At 36.5% G+C, this 12,952-nt stretch overlaps 1 protein-coding gene across 1 annotated transcript in view; it reads left to right on the top strand.

Annotated features, from left to right (window-relative positions):
• Positions 1-12,952, top strand: part of TNFSF11 (TNF superfamily member 11) — a 69,734-nt gene that overhangs the window by 17,827 nt on the left and 38,955 nt on the right. The window contains exon 2 of the mRNA XM_074192597.1: positions 2,588-2,755. Coding sequence (XP_074048698.1) covers positions 2,588-2,755 — 168 coding nt within the window. The remainder of the gene's footprint in view (positions 1-2,587; positions 2,756-12,952) is intronic.

The raw sequence follows: 12,952 nt of genomic DNA, 5'->3' as shown, positions 1-12,952 counted from the left end.
TTGAGCTTGATCTGTGTAAACTCAGAGTCCGGGTTCTGGACTATTGATTGTACTATTACAAAAACTAAAGCAAAACTGGAATTCACCTTGCATGTTCTGCTATCTCTGCCATGTGGTCTATAATCTTGAGGAGTAAATATATTGTGGCTCATTATGGATTACCCTCACCCTATGTAGACATAGTATCTTCCCTCTGATTGCTGTTTTGGTTATTATTATTTATGGAAAATACTCACAGGGAAAGCACTCACGTGAGAGTCAGAAAAAATAATACAAGGACATTCTGAAAGTCTCTCTTAAGAATTTCAGAATTGATTGTGCAGCCTGGGAGACCCTGGCAGAGGGTGCTGTCTTTTATGAGCAAGGTAGAATTGAAGGAGCTCAAAGGAAATGCAAGATGCTCACATTTGGAGAACCATAACCCAAATTTTCACATGGATCATTTATGCCTGACCTCTGGTAGAGCATTCAGAGCTTGTATTGATTGATCAACCACAATCAGATCAACATAGTAATGTCATTTTGGTCTTTGATAGCAATGGACAAAAAATAACCAAGCTAGTCATCAAAATAACATAGATTATAGCATCAAAAAATCATAGGTTGCACAAGGGGAAAGTTAATTTTCCTTAAACACTGATTTTAAGGAAAAAGTCACAGCCAGAAAGTAAATTATATATTATTTATGCTTATTAAGCAAGTTTCTAATTAGCACAGAAGCAAAATTGGAAATGAAGCAGAACAAAATTACTGCATATATATTTGGTTAATTTTCTTTTGACTTTAATTCATAATTCCTTCATATTCAACTCTACCCCAAACCCATATAAATAAACCTATTTCATACCCAACATAAACTAGGAAACTTAGTTATAGGAGAGGCATTGTGGTGTAGTGGATAGCAAGCCAAGAAAGACTTGGGTTTGTCATATAACTTGCAACTATGAACTTAAACACTGAGGTACCCTGAGGGTCTTACCCTTCCAATAATTTTTTCTTTTCCTTCTTATTTTTTGAAAGTGGCCATTCTTGCTCTCTTTGTCTCATTTCTCCCTTACCTACCTTAATGATTAAATGGATGTTGCCTCAGCCAAACTGGGAAAGACCTTTAAAAAGCCAAGGTCTCCCAGGGTCATCTTCAGTCATCCTGATCCATATCTGGCCACTGGACCCAATGATGGCTGGTGACTTTGTACAGCACCCCTTCACTTAAATCCAACTCACTCTCACGTCATAGCTTCACCTTCCTGATGTCATTCTATTTTGAGACTGAAGGAAAAACATCATCCATGTCAAAGTTCTACAGACATGGAAGCTATACCCCCAGTTTGTTACTTGGAAGCCCAGAGCCTCTCCACTGCAACCATAATTCTTCACTAAAAAGGGGGAAGGGAAATTATGCAAGCAAATATTGTTAGATAAGAGAAATATTAATAATAGCTAGCTTTAAGGTTTACAAAGAATTTTACAAATGTTATCTCATTTGCTCCTCACAACTGTCTTGGGAATCAGGAAAGCACTTGAGGAAACTTGCCCAGGGTCCACCTAGTTGACTTGTTACAAGGTTTGTGTTCTATATGCTCCACTGTGCTGCTTCTATTTGATATGTCCAGAATGTCTTCAATTCATTTCAATAAGCCCACATTTACTAAATGTCCTCTGTGGTCAAAGTACTAGGGGATACAAAGACAAGAACAAAAATCTCTGCCTTCAAGGAATTTATAGTCCATGGTGCCACACAGACACAGATAACTAAATAGAAGAGGATGTGAAAAATGAGAGAGCAGAGAGGGCTTCTTGTGGGAGACTCTTTCTCATCTTCTTCCAGAAGGATGCTAAGGTTTTTAAGATAGAGAGGTGAAAAAGGGAATTTATTCCAAGAAAACTGTGAAAAGGTATGAAGCCAAGAGTTGAGATCAGAAAGCAAATGAACCAGTTTAAACACAGAGTTTTGAACATGTCACGTAAAGAGGAATAAAATGGGGAAATGACTGGAAAGAGCAGATGGAGCTGTCTTGATGAGAGGTTTAACTGAGAAGCTGAGCAGTTTGCCTTTTATCTTAGAAGCAAATAAGATTCTTTTCCCCTCAACTTGCCAGGCAATTAATTAATCCATTCAACCAGTGTTTCTCAAACTCTTAAAGTCAAGGTTGTATGTTAGAGATATTATGGAGGATAAAAAGAAGACAAGAAGTAACTTCTAGTTACTTCCTCTTGCTGATAATATTAAAATCTTTAATTTTTTGGCTAAAGATATTTAAAGAATTTTACTTTTGCTCAGCACCTCTTTCTGGAAAATATATAAACACACTTTAGACTGAACTGAAGCAACATAAGTTGCATTGGATTGGATTTTTTTGCATTTGATTTTTTTCCAAATATATGCAAAGAGAGTGTTCAGCATACATTTTTGTAAGATTTCGAATTCTACATCTTTTCCCTCCCTCCCTCCCTTCTCTCCATCCTCAAGACACTGCATTGGATTTTTACTAAGCTTCTAGGGAAATGAGACATCTTGAAGGAATGACTGTGTCATACCTAAGGATGAATAATAGCTACTTTAACATCCTTTAAAATATTGTTTCAGATGGACCCTAACAGGATTTCAGATGATGATACCTGTTGTTTTTTAAAACTCTTCAAACTCTACGAAAACTCAGATTTGCAAGATACGTCTCTGGAAAGTCAGGATGCAGAATTAATGTCTGATTCCTGTCGAAGAATCAAACAGGCCTTTCAAGGAGTATTGCAGAAGGTGAGTATGCCCACCTCTCTATATGGTTGAAGGGTCCTGGGGGAGGAGGCTGGCTTTTCCAGTCTTCAGAATTAAAGCATTCAAACACAGTTGACTTTGAAGATCCCTTAAGAAGAAAAATCATTTGTAAAAGGACCAAGGAATATTTTTGTGTTGGCATCAATATAAAAATATATTGGTCAAGATCTTCATGGAATCACAAAAATCTCGAAGCTGGAAGGAGCTTCAGATGGTCTCTATTCCAAACCCTGACTAGATAAAAATCTTCTCTAAAAGAGAAACCAAAAAAGGGTCAATAATCGGTCTCCCAGTGAAGGAGAACTGAGTGAGCACATTGCACTTTTGAATAACCTTTTTCTTAAGAAGTTTTTCTTGACATCAAACCTATTTGTTTCTTTGTCACTTCCACCCCCTGTTCTTAGTTCTGTCTTCTGGAGACAAGCAGAACAAGTTTAATTCCTCATTTCCTGTGATGAATCATCAAATACTTGAAAGTCTCCAGATTAGTTCTGAGTGAATCTTCTCATCTCCCATCTCTCCTTTCCCTTCTCCCCTCCTTTCCTCTTTTTTTTTTTTGTTTTTTAGAAGATGAATTTGAATTCCTACTTGGAGCAAATAGATTTTGGTTTGTGGTGAGGTGATGGGTCAATTTGCTGGCTTGAAATCACTGACACAGAAATCTTGTCCCAGTTAATGACTTCATTTCCTTTTTTTGGTATATGTTTTTTCATAATAGATCCCCCCCTTTCCAATGAAGATAATCATAGCCCTCACTTAAATGTCACTTTAAAAATTTATTTTTTTCTTTTATTCATCGAATAAAACAGGCATTTCTGCAATGTAGTACAGTCAAATAGATGATTGCATATGAAGTTGCAAATTCACCATATACAACCTGCTATTCCCTTCAAAAAACAACAAAGTTAGCATGTAAATTTAGTTTTTTAATTTTTCCCTTCTCTCCACACTGCAGAAGGCTACCATTAGACACAAAAAAGATTTATTTATGCAAAATCATTCTATACATACTTCTTTGTATCAGTTCTTTCTCTGGATGTCCTTTAGAGTTAATTTGGATATTTATAATAGTCAAAATAACATTTGTTCAAAAAACAATATTGTTGTCACTATGTATGATTTTAGGAAAACACAGAAAGATTTGCACAGAATACTTAAATGTCACTTTACAGTTTATAAAATATTTTACAGCAATCAAGAGAACTAAGTGCTCCAGGTAAGGAAATTGTTTCTAGGTGTGTGGTAAGAGGTAGAGTTGAAGTTACATATTAAATGTTACTTGGCTAGGAAGTGCTGAAGATGGGATTTGAACCCAAGTCTCCCGATTTCACATCCACTGAAAAGACTGTATTTAGTACTTGAGTTAGCCTTAAATAGTTAACAGTTAGGATAGGAAAAGATATAAGGTGGAAAGAGAAAAGAAGAGAGAAAACTAGAGAAAAGAGTAGTTTTCTTTTCTTTAGAATTTAGAAAGAACAAAAGGTTAAAATTAATGACAACACTCCTAAGAGAAAAGGAGTTATTGAGAATCATTGAATCAATCATAGACAAGCAGGGTAATTATGAAATTTGCATGTTGCATGTATTTGTTATAATTAACTTATATTTAAGTATTTTTCTTTAAAAATAAAAAAATTATATTTTTAAAGATGAGCAACTGCCCAGAATTGGAATTTTCTATTTCAATTATAATCCTCTTTTCCTGTACTATTATGTGTATAGAAATGTTCGTCTTATTTAATGTTTCAGCTTAAAGTAATTTTTTTAAAAGGACAGTCATAGAATATTTTAGCTTTTGAGTTTTAATACATCTTAGAGACTGTTGCCCAGTGGATAAAGCACTGGTCCTAGAGTTAGGAAGATCTGAGTTCAAATGTGAACTCAGATACTTAGTTGTAAAACTGTTGGCACATCAATTAACCTCTGCCTAAATTTCCTCATTTGTAAAGTGAGAATAATAATGGAACCTACTTTACAATGGGATTGTGAAGCTTACATGAGATTGAATTTCTCCTGTATTTTTCAAACCTTAGTATTAGGAGAAAAAGGAGGAGGAGGAGGAGAAAGAAATTAAAGTTCAGAATGGGGAATAGACTGCTTATGGTCTTGTAAAACCAATGATTTCTCTTATACTTCTAGGAACACAGTTAAGAAAGTCTTTCATGACATTGTTTATATGTTTGATCAAAGAAAAATCTGTATCCAGTTTAGAGAATAAAGAACCTATAGCAATATATCCCAGTCTTAATTTTATGAATATTTACCTACTTCATTCTATTATGAAAATATCAACAAGTCCTCCAAACAAAATTAATATTTAAAGATTCTATCAGTATTTTTGGTTGGACATACATGTTGGAAAGTTGGAAAGAGAGAAAGAATCAAAGTCCAAATCAAGTCAATATGTCTCAAAAAGTTTGGAGTTTATTATTTTTTATTTATTAAATGTTTATTATTCTAGAATTTCTAAGTGGAAAGCATTTTGGTAGTGGAAGTCAAGATTTTCAACCACATGTGTATGTTGTAGTAGTTTATTTATAGAGATCTGTGCTAACATGAAATTTCTGTTTTCATACTTGGAAAATTGATAAGACTCAAGCACATCATTAAGTTGATTGACTATCTGACTCTTGTCAAAAATTGTAATCTAAAACTGAGAACCTGTAAGCATTTAGGCAGAAAAAAATCCCTTCTATAAAATTAAAGAAGTTCCCTCTAGCACCCACTAAAAAAAGTCATCATTTTTCTGAAAAAAAAAATAACCTACAAATATCAGTAACTTCCTTTTCAAGTTCCTGTTGCATTACAGAAATATAATTCTCCTATGGGAGGAGCTTGAATTTGCAAACAATTTAATCAGAACAAGAGCTTAATTCATTCCATGATAACACTCAGTTTATCTTTGTCAATTCTAGATTTCTTCAATCTTCTACCTAAGTTTGACTTTCTCTTTTAAAAATCATTAGAATCTGTGAAATTCTAATTGTCATCCAAAATTTTGACTGTACTCTTGTTAGCTTTTCATGTAAATATTTTAAATTTCTACCACATCCTCTATCTAGTATCATGGATCATTATAAAAAGTGAACTCAGTTATTTAGCTGAAAAATTTACCTCCCACTCTCAAAAAAAAAAAGAGGAGAGGAGAGAAAGTAGATGTATAATATCTGAGTATCTTAGAAGTTTCTGCCCATTGGTCTGAGTTTATTAACTATTTCTTATTTTTGTCACATTTTTAATAGGTAAAGCTCATTATAATATGCTCTGGTACCTTGCTTTTAAAATATTGATAAGACTGAATTATTGAGAGGAGAGACTGCTTCTGTCTCTCTTTGTATTTCCAGTACCTGTCAAAAGTAGGGGCTCACTAAGTTCTTAGTGTTTTGATCTTAAGAAAGAACATTCTTCCCAAATCAGTTACTTAAAGGAGAGAAGAGAAGAGTCATTTAATTTTGGCAGCATGATGCTAATGTTACATTTTCATGTTGACTTTATCTGCCATGTTATAGTCTTCTAATTCATGATACTACTATGGAAAAGACCCCAAGTAGAATAATATACCAGCTCTCTGATGTTCTTACATTATAATGTTTATTAATAGTTTATTATTATATAAATTTTTCCACCTAATATTATTATATAAAATTTAAATATGTACATGCTTTAGAAAGGTATCATTAAGTTCATGTAAGATGTTGTTTATAAATTCCTTTGTAAACTTAAAAGGTATTATCAGTCATCATTGATCATCATCAATTATTAGTAGTATTAGTCATGAGCACCCACCATCGTCATTTGAAGTAGTGTTGCTTTGTTCATGTTATGTTCAGTCTTTCTTCAAGTCACATATGAATCTTCATGACCCCTCTTTGGGTTTTCTTGGCAAATACACTGGAAGGGTTTGCCATTTCCTTTTCTAGCCCATTTTACAGAGGAAGCTAATAGAGTGAAGTCATTTGCCCAGGATCACACAGCTAGAAAGCATCTAAGGTCAGATTTGAACTCAAGAAGGTGGGTCTTCCTGCATTCTATCCACTGTGCCAGCTAGCTAACCCACGTAGACACTGGTTAATATATTAGGATGGGTTTCAGCAGCTGTATGACAGAGGCTGTCAGACTGTTCACTTTTTCTTTCTCTGCTTAGTAAAAGGACATGAATGTTGACATTTGAAAACTCTATTTCAGGAGACTTGGAAATGCTTCCACGTTACCCTCTAAAAACATTTGTTAAGCTCTAATTTGTACTTTGCACTGAAAAAAAGTGATTTAACTAGATTTGAGTCTTTATTTTAATCATCTACAAAATAAGACAGATAATGCTAGAGCAGTTTAAACAGGGGCTGTTCAAAAATGAATGAATGAAAAATATTAAACTATTAACAAACATTATAATATAAGTACATCAGAGAGCTGGTATATCATTCTATTTGGAGTCTTTTCTATAGTACCATGAATTAGGTGATATAAGGAATTTATTTTAATAATAACTGAACTACTTTGGAGTAGTTGCATAATCATCTCATGTTATATGAGCATGTTGATTATGCATTTTGTCAAGCACTACCAAATTTATAAATTCTATTAAACATCAAATACTAGCAAATAACTAAAGCATGGAAAGACAACTAACATTTATTAATTGAGATATTGTTTACAATGTCTACAAAGATAGATATTTGTTTTAAGAAGTTATTCTATCTTTATTAACTCTATCCTTGTCCATGAGACATATAAATATAGTTTTAAATTTACATTTACTTTATATTTCAGAGTTTAGACTAAAGTTCAAAATTACTTTTAAGTGCTGTTACATATAATCAGGTTTGACTCTGAGAAGACCTATTAAGTTAATCAAATGTGTACTGTTAAATGGCTAAATAAATCTTCAGTGTCAACTGACCTCTCCCTCTTGTTTAGGGTCTCCCTTTTGCTCAGATCCCTTTTTGTGTTCTTCTCTTAGATGTCCAGCCTCTATGCTGTCTCTTAACTATGTAGAGACCCTATTATTCTAGCCCATTCAGAGATATGGTTAATTTTTTCCTACCTAGTGCTCAATATCAAACTATACCCATTCTATATCCCATTTCTCCTCTTCATTGCTAAAGGACTGGCTAGTGATTACATTTGAGGAAATTATGAGCTCTTAAAATATTAATTATAGGAAAGGTACAGGTAATAATTGATAATATATAATCCTGACTTGATAATATATAACATTTGCATTTAAACAGAGCCCTTTGGGAGACACAATCTAATTCCTTCATTCAAAGAGATGACTAATGCTAAGAATTTGAGGTACTATAAGTCATTGAAGAGAAATTTGGAACAGGCAAGACTTTAAGATTCATTCAAATCATCCTACTGGTAATAAAAACATAAAGTCTGACATAATAGACAAATAATTATTCTTTGCAAAACAAAGACTTGTTTTTCAAATTTGCTGATTATTATTCTTGTATGGTAATTATAAATTATGATTCCCTTTAGAATAACTAAAAAATTACATGGGACAATAAAGCATTATAGTGGATAGAGTGCCAGGTACTCATCTTGAGTTGAAATTCAGTCTCAGCCAATTACTAATTGATTGACCCTGAGACCAAATGACTTAATCCTATTTTTCTCAGTTCTTCATCTGTAAAATGGACTGGAAAAGGAAATGGAAAACCACTCTAGTATCTTTGCCAAGAAAATCCCAAGTGGCATCATAAAGAGTTAGATGCGATTGAAATAACTGTACAATAAATAACAAAGATTTGTGGGACCAAAGAAAAAAGTGTGTTTGTATGTGTGTGTGTGTGGGGGGGACCATACACCCAAACAAAGGGACCACAGGAAAAAACCATCTCCTTTCCTCAATCAAAAACCTTGCTTGGTAGAAGTCATTTGGCTAGTCAATAAGCATTTATTATCCAGCACTATGCTATAAAGAGTTAGTGATACTAACTCAGTTATACCTAACATACTGCATTTATTTGGGGGCAGAAATAGTTATTAAATTAAATGAAATTTTGCACAAATCTTTCAAAATAAGATTTTTCTATTAAGAAGTCTAGGCTAGGGGCAACTAGGTGGCGCAGTGGATAGAGCACTGACTCTGGAGTCAGGAGAACCTGAGTTCAAATCCAGACACAGACACTTAATAATTACCCGTGTGGCCTTGGGCAAGTCACTTAACCCCATTGCCTTGCAAAAAGAAAAAAAAACAACCTTAAAAAAAAGGAAGTCTAGGTTCTAAGTCCAGAATATTAGCCACCACATAGCACTTTAATAAAACATTTTGTTATTCACTTAATCCTTACCCTATGAGTTAGGCAGTATAAATATTTTTATTTTTATTTTAGAAAGGGGGGAAGTGGCGGAGCCAAGATGGCGACAAGAAGGGATTGAGTCTTAGGAGCTCTCTGATAAAATTCATCAGCTAAGGACTCTTAACTAAACTTTCAAGAGACAGAACCCACAAAGGGACCCAGTGAGGCAGTTCTCCTACTCAAGGTAACTGGGAAAAGAGCAGAAAGGCTCTGCTCCCCGGGATTGGAGAGGCAGCCCGCTAGAGGGGTGGCCCGCCAGAGGGGTGGCCCGCCAGAGCCAAAAAACCTCAGCCTCCCGGAGGCAGCCCCAGGGTGCTGGGGGTCTCAGCTCACAGCAGCGGGAGAGTCTCCTGAGCTGCACCCCAAGGAGCACCAGGCACAAAGTGGGGGAACAGTGGGGGACCTCTGCAAGAGCAAGCACGTGGAGCCCAGCCCTCAGGGCACACAGCAAGCAGCATCCTCTTTCCCCAGCCCTGATCCAGGAAACAGAAGCAGGTGGAGCTGGTAAGCAGGAGCCCCCAGGGCATGAGCCCATGGTGCTGAGGGAGGGGAGTGAAGAGACACTGCCTAGCTCTGTCCTCTGCCCCTGAAACAGGACTCTGAGGCTCTGACCACATTCAGATCCTGACCACAGTCTAGGCCCCCCCCATAAAACAGCAGCCCCCCCCCACATCAGCCCCTTGGCAGAGGGGGGCGCTTATGGTCATTCACAGACCAGGAGGGAGGACAGAGCCGCACACACTGAGACCCTTGTGGGAGTGTCCCAAAAGCTCAAGAAACACCCCAAACCAGGCCTAGGCTGGGAAAATGAGCAAGCAGAGAAACAAAAAGAAGACTATTGAGAAATATTTTGCAAATGAGCCCAAGAAGGACCAAAATACTCAGTCTGAAGATGAGGAAGCACAAGCTCCTGCATCTAAAGACTCCAAGAAAAACAGAAATCGGGCTCAGGCTATGATAGAGCTCAAAAAAGACTTTGAAAGTCAAATGAGGGAGTTGGAAGAAAAACTGGGAAAAGAAAGGAGAGAGATGCAGGAAAAACATGAAAATGAAGTCAGCAGCTTAGTCAAGGAAATCCAAAAAAATGCTGAAGAAAACAGCATGCTAAAAACCAGCTTAGGTCAAATGGATAGAACAGTTCAAAAAGTTATTGAGGAGAAGAATGCTTTAAAAAGCAAAATTGGCCAGATGGAAAAAGAGATAAGAAAACTCTCTGAGGAGAACAAATCCTTCAGACAAAGAATAGAATTCAGGGAGATTGATGAATTTAACAGAAATCAGGAATCAATACTTCAAAACCAAAAAAATGAAAAATTAGAAGAAAATGTGAAATATCTCATTGAAAAAACAAGTGATATGGAAAACAGACTTAGGAAAGATAATTTAAAAATTATTGGAATACCTGAAAGTCATGATCAGGAAGAGCCTTGACATCATTTTCAAAGAAGTGCTACAGGAAAATTTCCCTGATATTCTAGAAGCAGAGGGCAAAATAGAAATGGAGAGAATACACCGATCCCCCAGAGAAAGAGATCTCAAAAAACCAACCCCTAGGAATATTATAGCCAAGTTCCAGAACTCCCAAGTCAAAGAGAAAATATTACAAGCAGCCAGAAGGACACAGTTCAAATATCGTGGAGCTGCAGTCAGGATCACACAGGACTTAGCAGCAGCTACATTGGAAGCTCGTAGGGCTTGGAATACAATATACTGGAAGGCAAGAGAGCTTAGAATGCAGCCAAGAATGAATTACCCAGCAAGGCTGAATGTCCTCTTCCAGGGAAAAAGATGGACTTTCAATGAACCAGGGGAATTTCAAATGTTCCTTTTGGAATGGCCAGAGCTGAACAGAAGGTTTGATCTTCAGATACAGGACTCAGGTGAAGCATGGAGATTGGAGGAGAGGGGGGAAATATGAGGGACTTAATGAGGATGAACTGCATGTATTCCTGCATAGAAAAATGACACTGATAATACTCATATGAACCTTCTCAGTTAATAGAGCAGGTAGAGGGAGCTTTTATAGTTGAAGCACAGGAGAAAGCTGAATTCGAAGATAAAATATGGTGTAAAAATGGAGTCAATAGAAAAAAAGGGAAATGGAAGGGGAGAAAGAAAAAGGAGAGGGGGAATAGTCCAAGATATTTCACCTAAGATTTTTTTTATTACAATGAGCTATTGCAATGATATGGAAGGGGGGAGGCAAGGAGGAATGAGGGAAACTTTGCTCTCATCAGAGATGGCTAGGAGAGGAAACAGCAAATATACTCAATGGGGTATAGACATCTGGAGTAAGAAGGAGGGGGGAGCAGGGGGAAGGGGTGGGGATGTGAATAAAGGAGGAGAGGATAGACCATGGGGGGAGAGTGGCCAGATATAACACATTTTCTTTCTTACTTCTTGCAAGGAGCTGGGAATGGAAGGCCTGCCCAGGACCACAGGGCCAGGTGGATTCTGGGCCTAAGGGATGGTAGAGGGGGCTCAGGGCCTCTTGGCCCCAGGACCAGGGATCTGTCTGCTGTGCCACTCAGCTACCCTACAGCAGAGTCATAGTGAAAGGAGAGAGAAAATAGAGTACATGGTAGTGGAGAAATAAGAAAGGAGGGAGTTGCGATCAGCAATGGCAATGGTGGAAAAATATGGAAGTAACTTTTGTGATGGACTTATCATAAAGAATGAGATCCACCCATGACAGAGTTGTTGGTGTTGGAACAAAGACTCAAGCACATTTTTTGTTATGATTATTTGGGGGAGGGTGCAGGGCAAGTAGGGCTGGATGGCCTGCCTGGGGCCACATAACGGGGTGATCTTTGGGAGTCTGGGGCCGTATTTGGACCCAGGTGCTCCTGGCTCAAGGGCCAATGCTCTGTCTGCCACCCAGCCACCTCTACTATTATTACTATTTTATGTTATTTTGGGTCTTTTTTTCTTTCTTTTTTTTTTTTTTTTGGTTTTTGCAGGGCAGTGGGGATCGGGTGGCTTGCATGTCACACGGCTGGATGATTGTTGGGTTTATGAGGCTGGATGTGGACTCGGGTGCTCGTGGCTCCAGGGCTGTTGCATTGTGGATGCATTGGATGCATTGTGCCACCTGGCCGTATCTACAATTATTACTATTATTATTTTTTTATTTTAATTTTTTTCTCTCCCCTTTACTTTTTTTTGCCCAAACAAGTCTATCTATATTCATGGGGGAGGAGGGGTATTTTGTTTACTTGTAAAAAAGAATATTTTATTAATGTAAAAAAACATTTGTACAAACTGAGAATAAAAAATAAATTTAAGATGAAAAGCGAAAAAAAAATAAAAAAATAGAAAGGGGGGAAGTTGAGGATCCAAGAGGTTAAATTACTTAAGATGATATTCCTAGTGACTTGAATTCAGTTCTTTCAATTCTTCATTAAGTGTTCTTGCTGCTAGTCTACCTCTCAGGGATATTCAGATCTATGTCTTCATTTTGGTTCTAAGTGTGGACATAAAAAAACAGTAATCCGTGAACAACACTAATTTGGGAGTCTGAACACAGCATGGTTGTCTCAGACATTATGAAGGGATCAAACTGTTCACTGGAAATAGATACTGGACACAATTTTATATTGGATTTACTCATGAAAGAATGTTTACATAGCATGCCTGGTCAGACAAGCAATGCTATTTTTTCTTCTTTTTCTTTTTCATTTGTGGTTGTGTCTTCTTGGCCTTTCCCTCTCTTATAGCACAGAACTTTAAAAGCCTTAAAAGTGATCCAATAGCAATTTATAAAATCTATCATAACAGTCTATGATAATTTAAAAAGGAAAACAAATGGATATATCTAGCACCTAACATATAAAATTATTTCTTTTTTTCTCCTTGTTTTTAGCTTTTG

The sequence above is a fragment of the Macrotis lagotis genome, chromosome 6 (assembly GCF_037893015.1).
Source record: "Macrotis lagotis isolate mMagLag1 chromosome 6, bilby.v1.9.chrom.fasta, whole genome shotgun sequence".
Classification (NCBI taxonomy): domain Eukaryota; kingdom Metazoa; phylum Chordata; class Mammalia; order Peramelemorphia; family Peramelidae; genus Macrotis; species Macrotis lagotis.
This window is presented reverse-complemented; position numbering and strand designations above follow the sequence as displayed.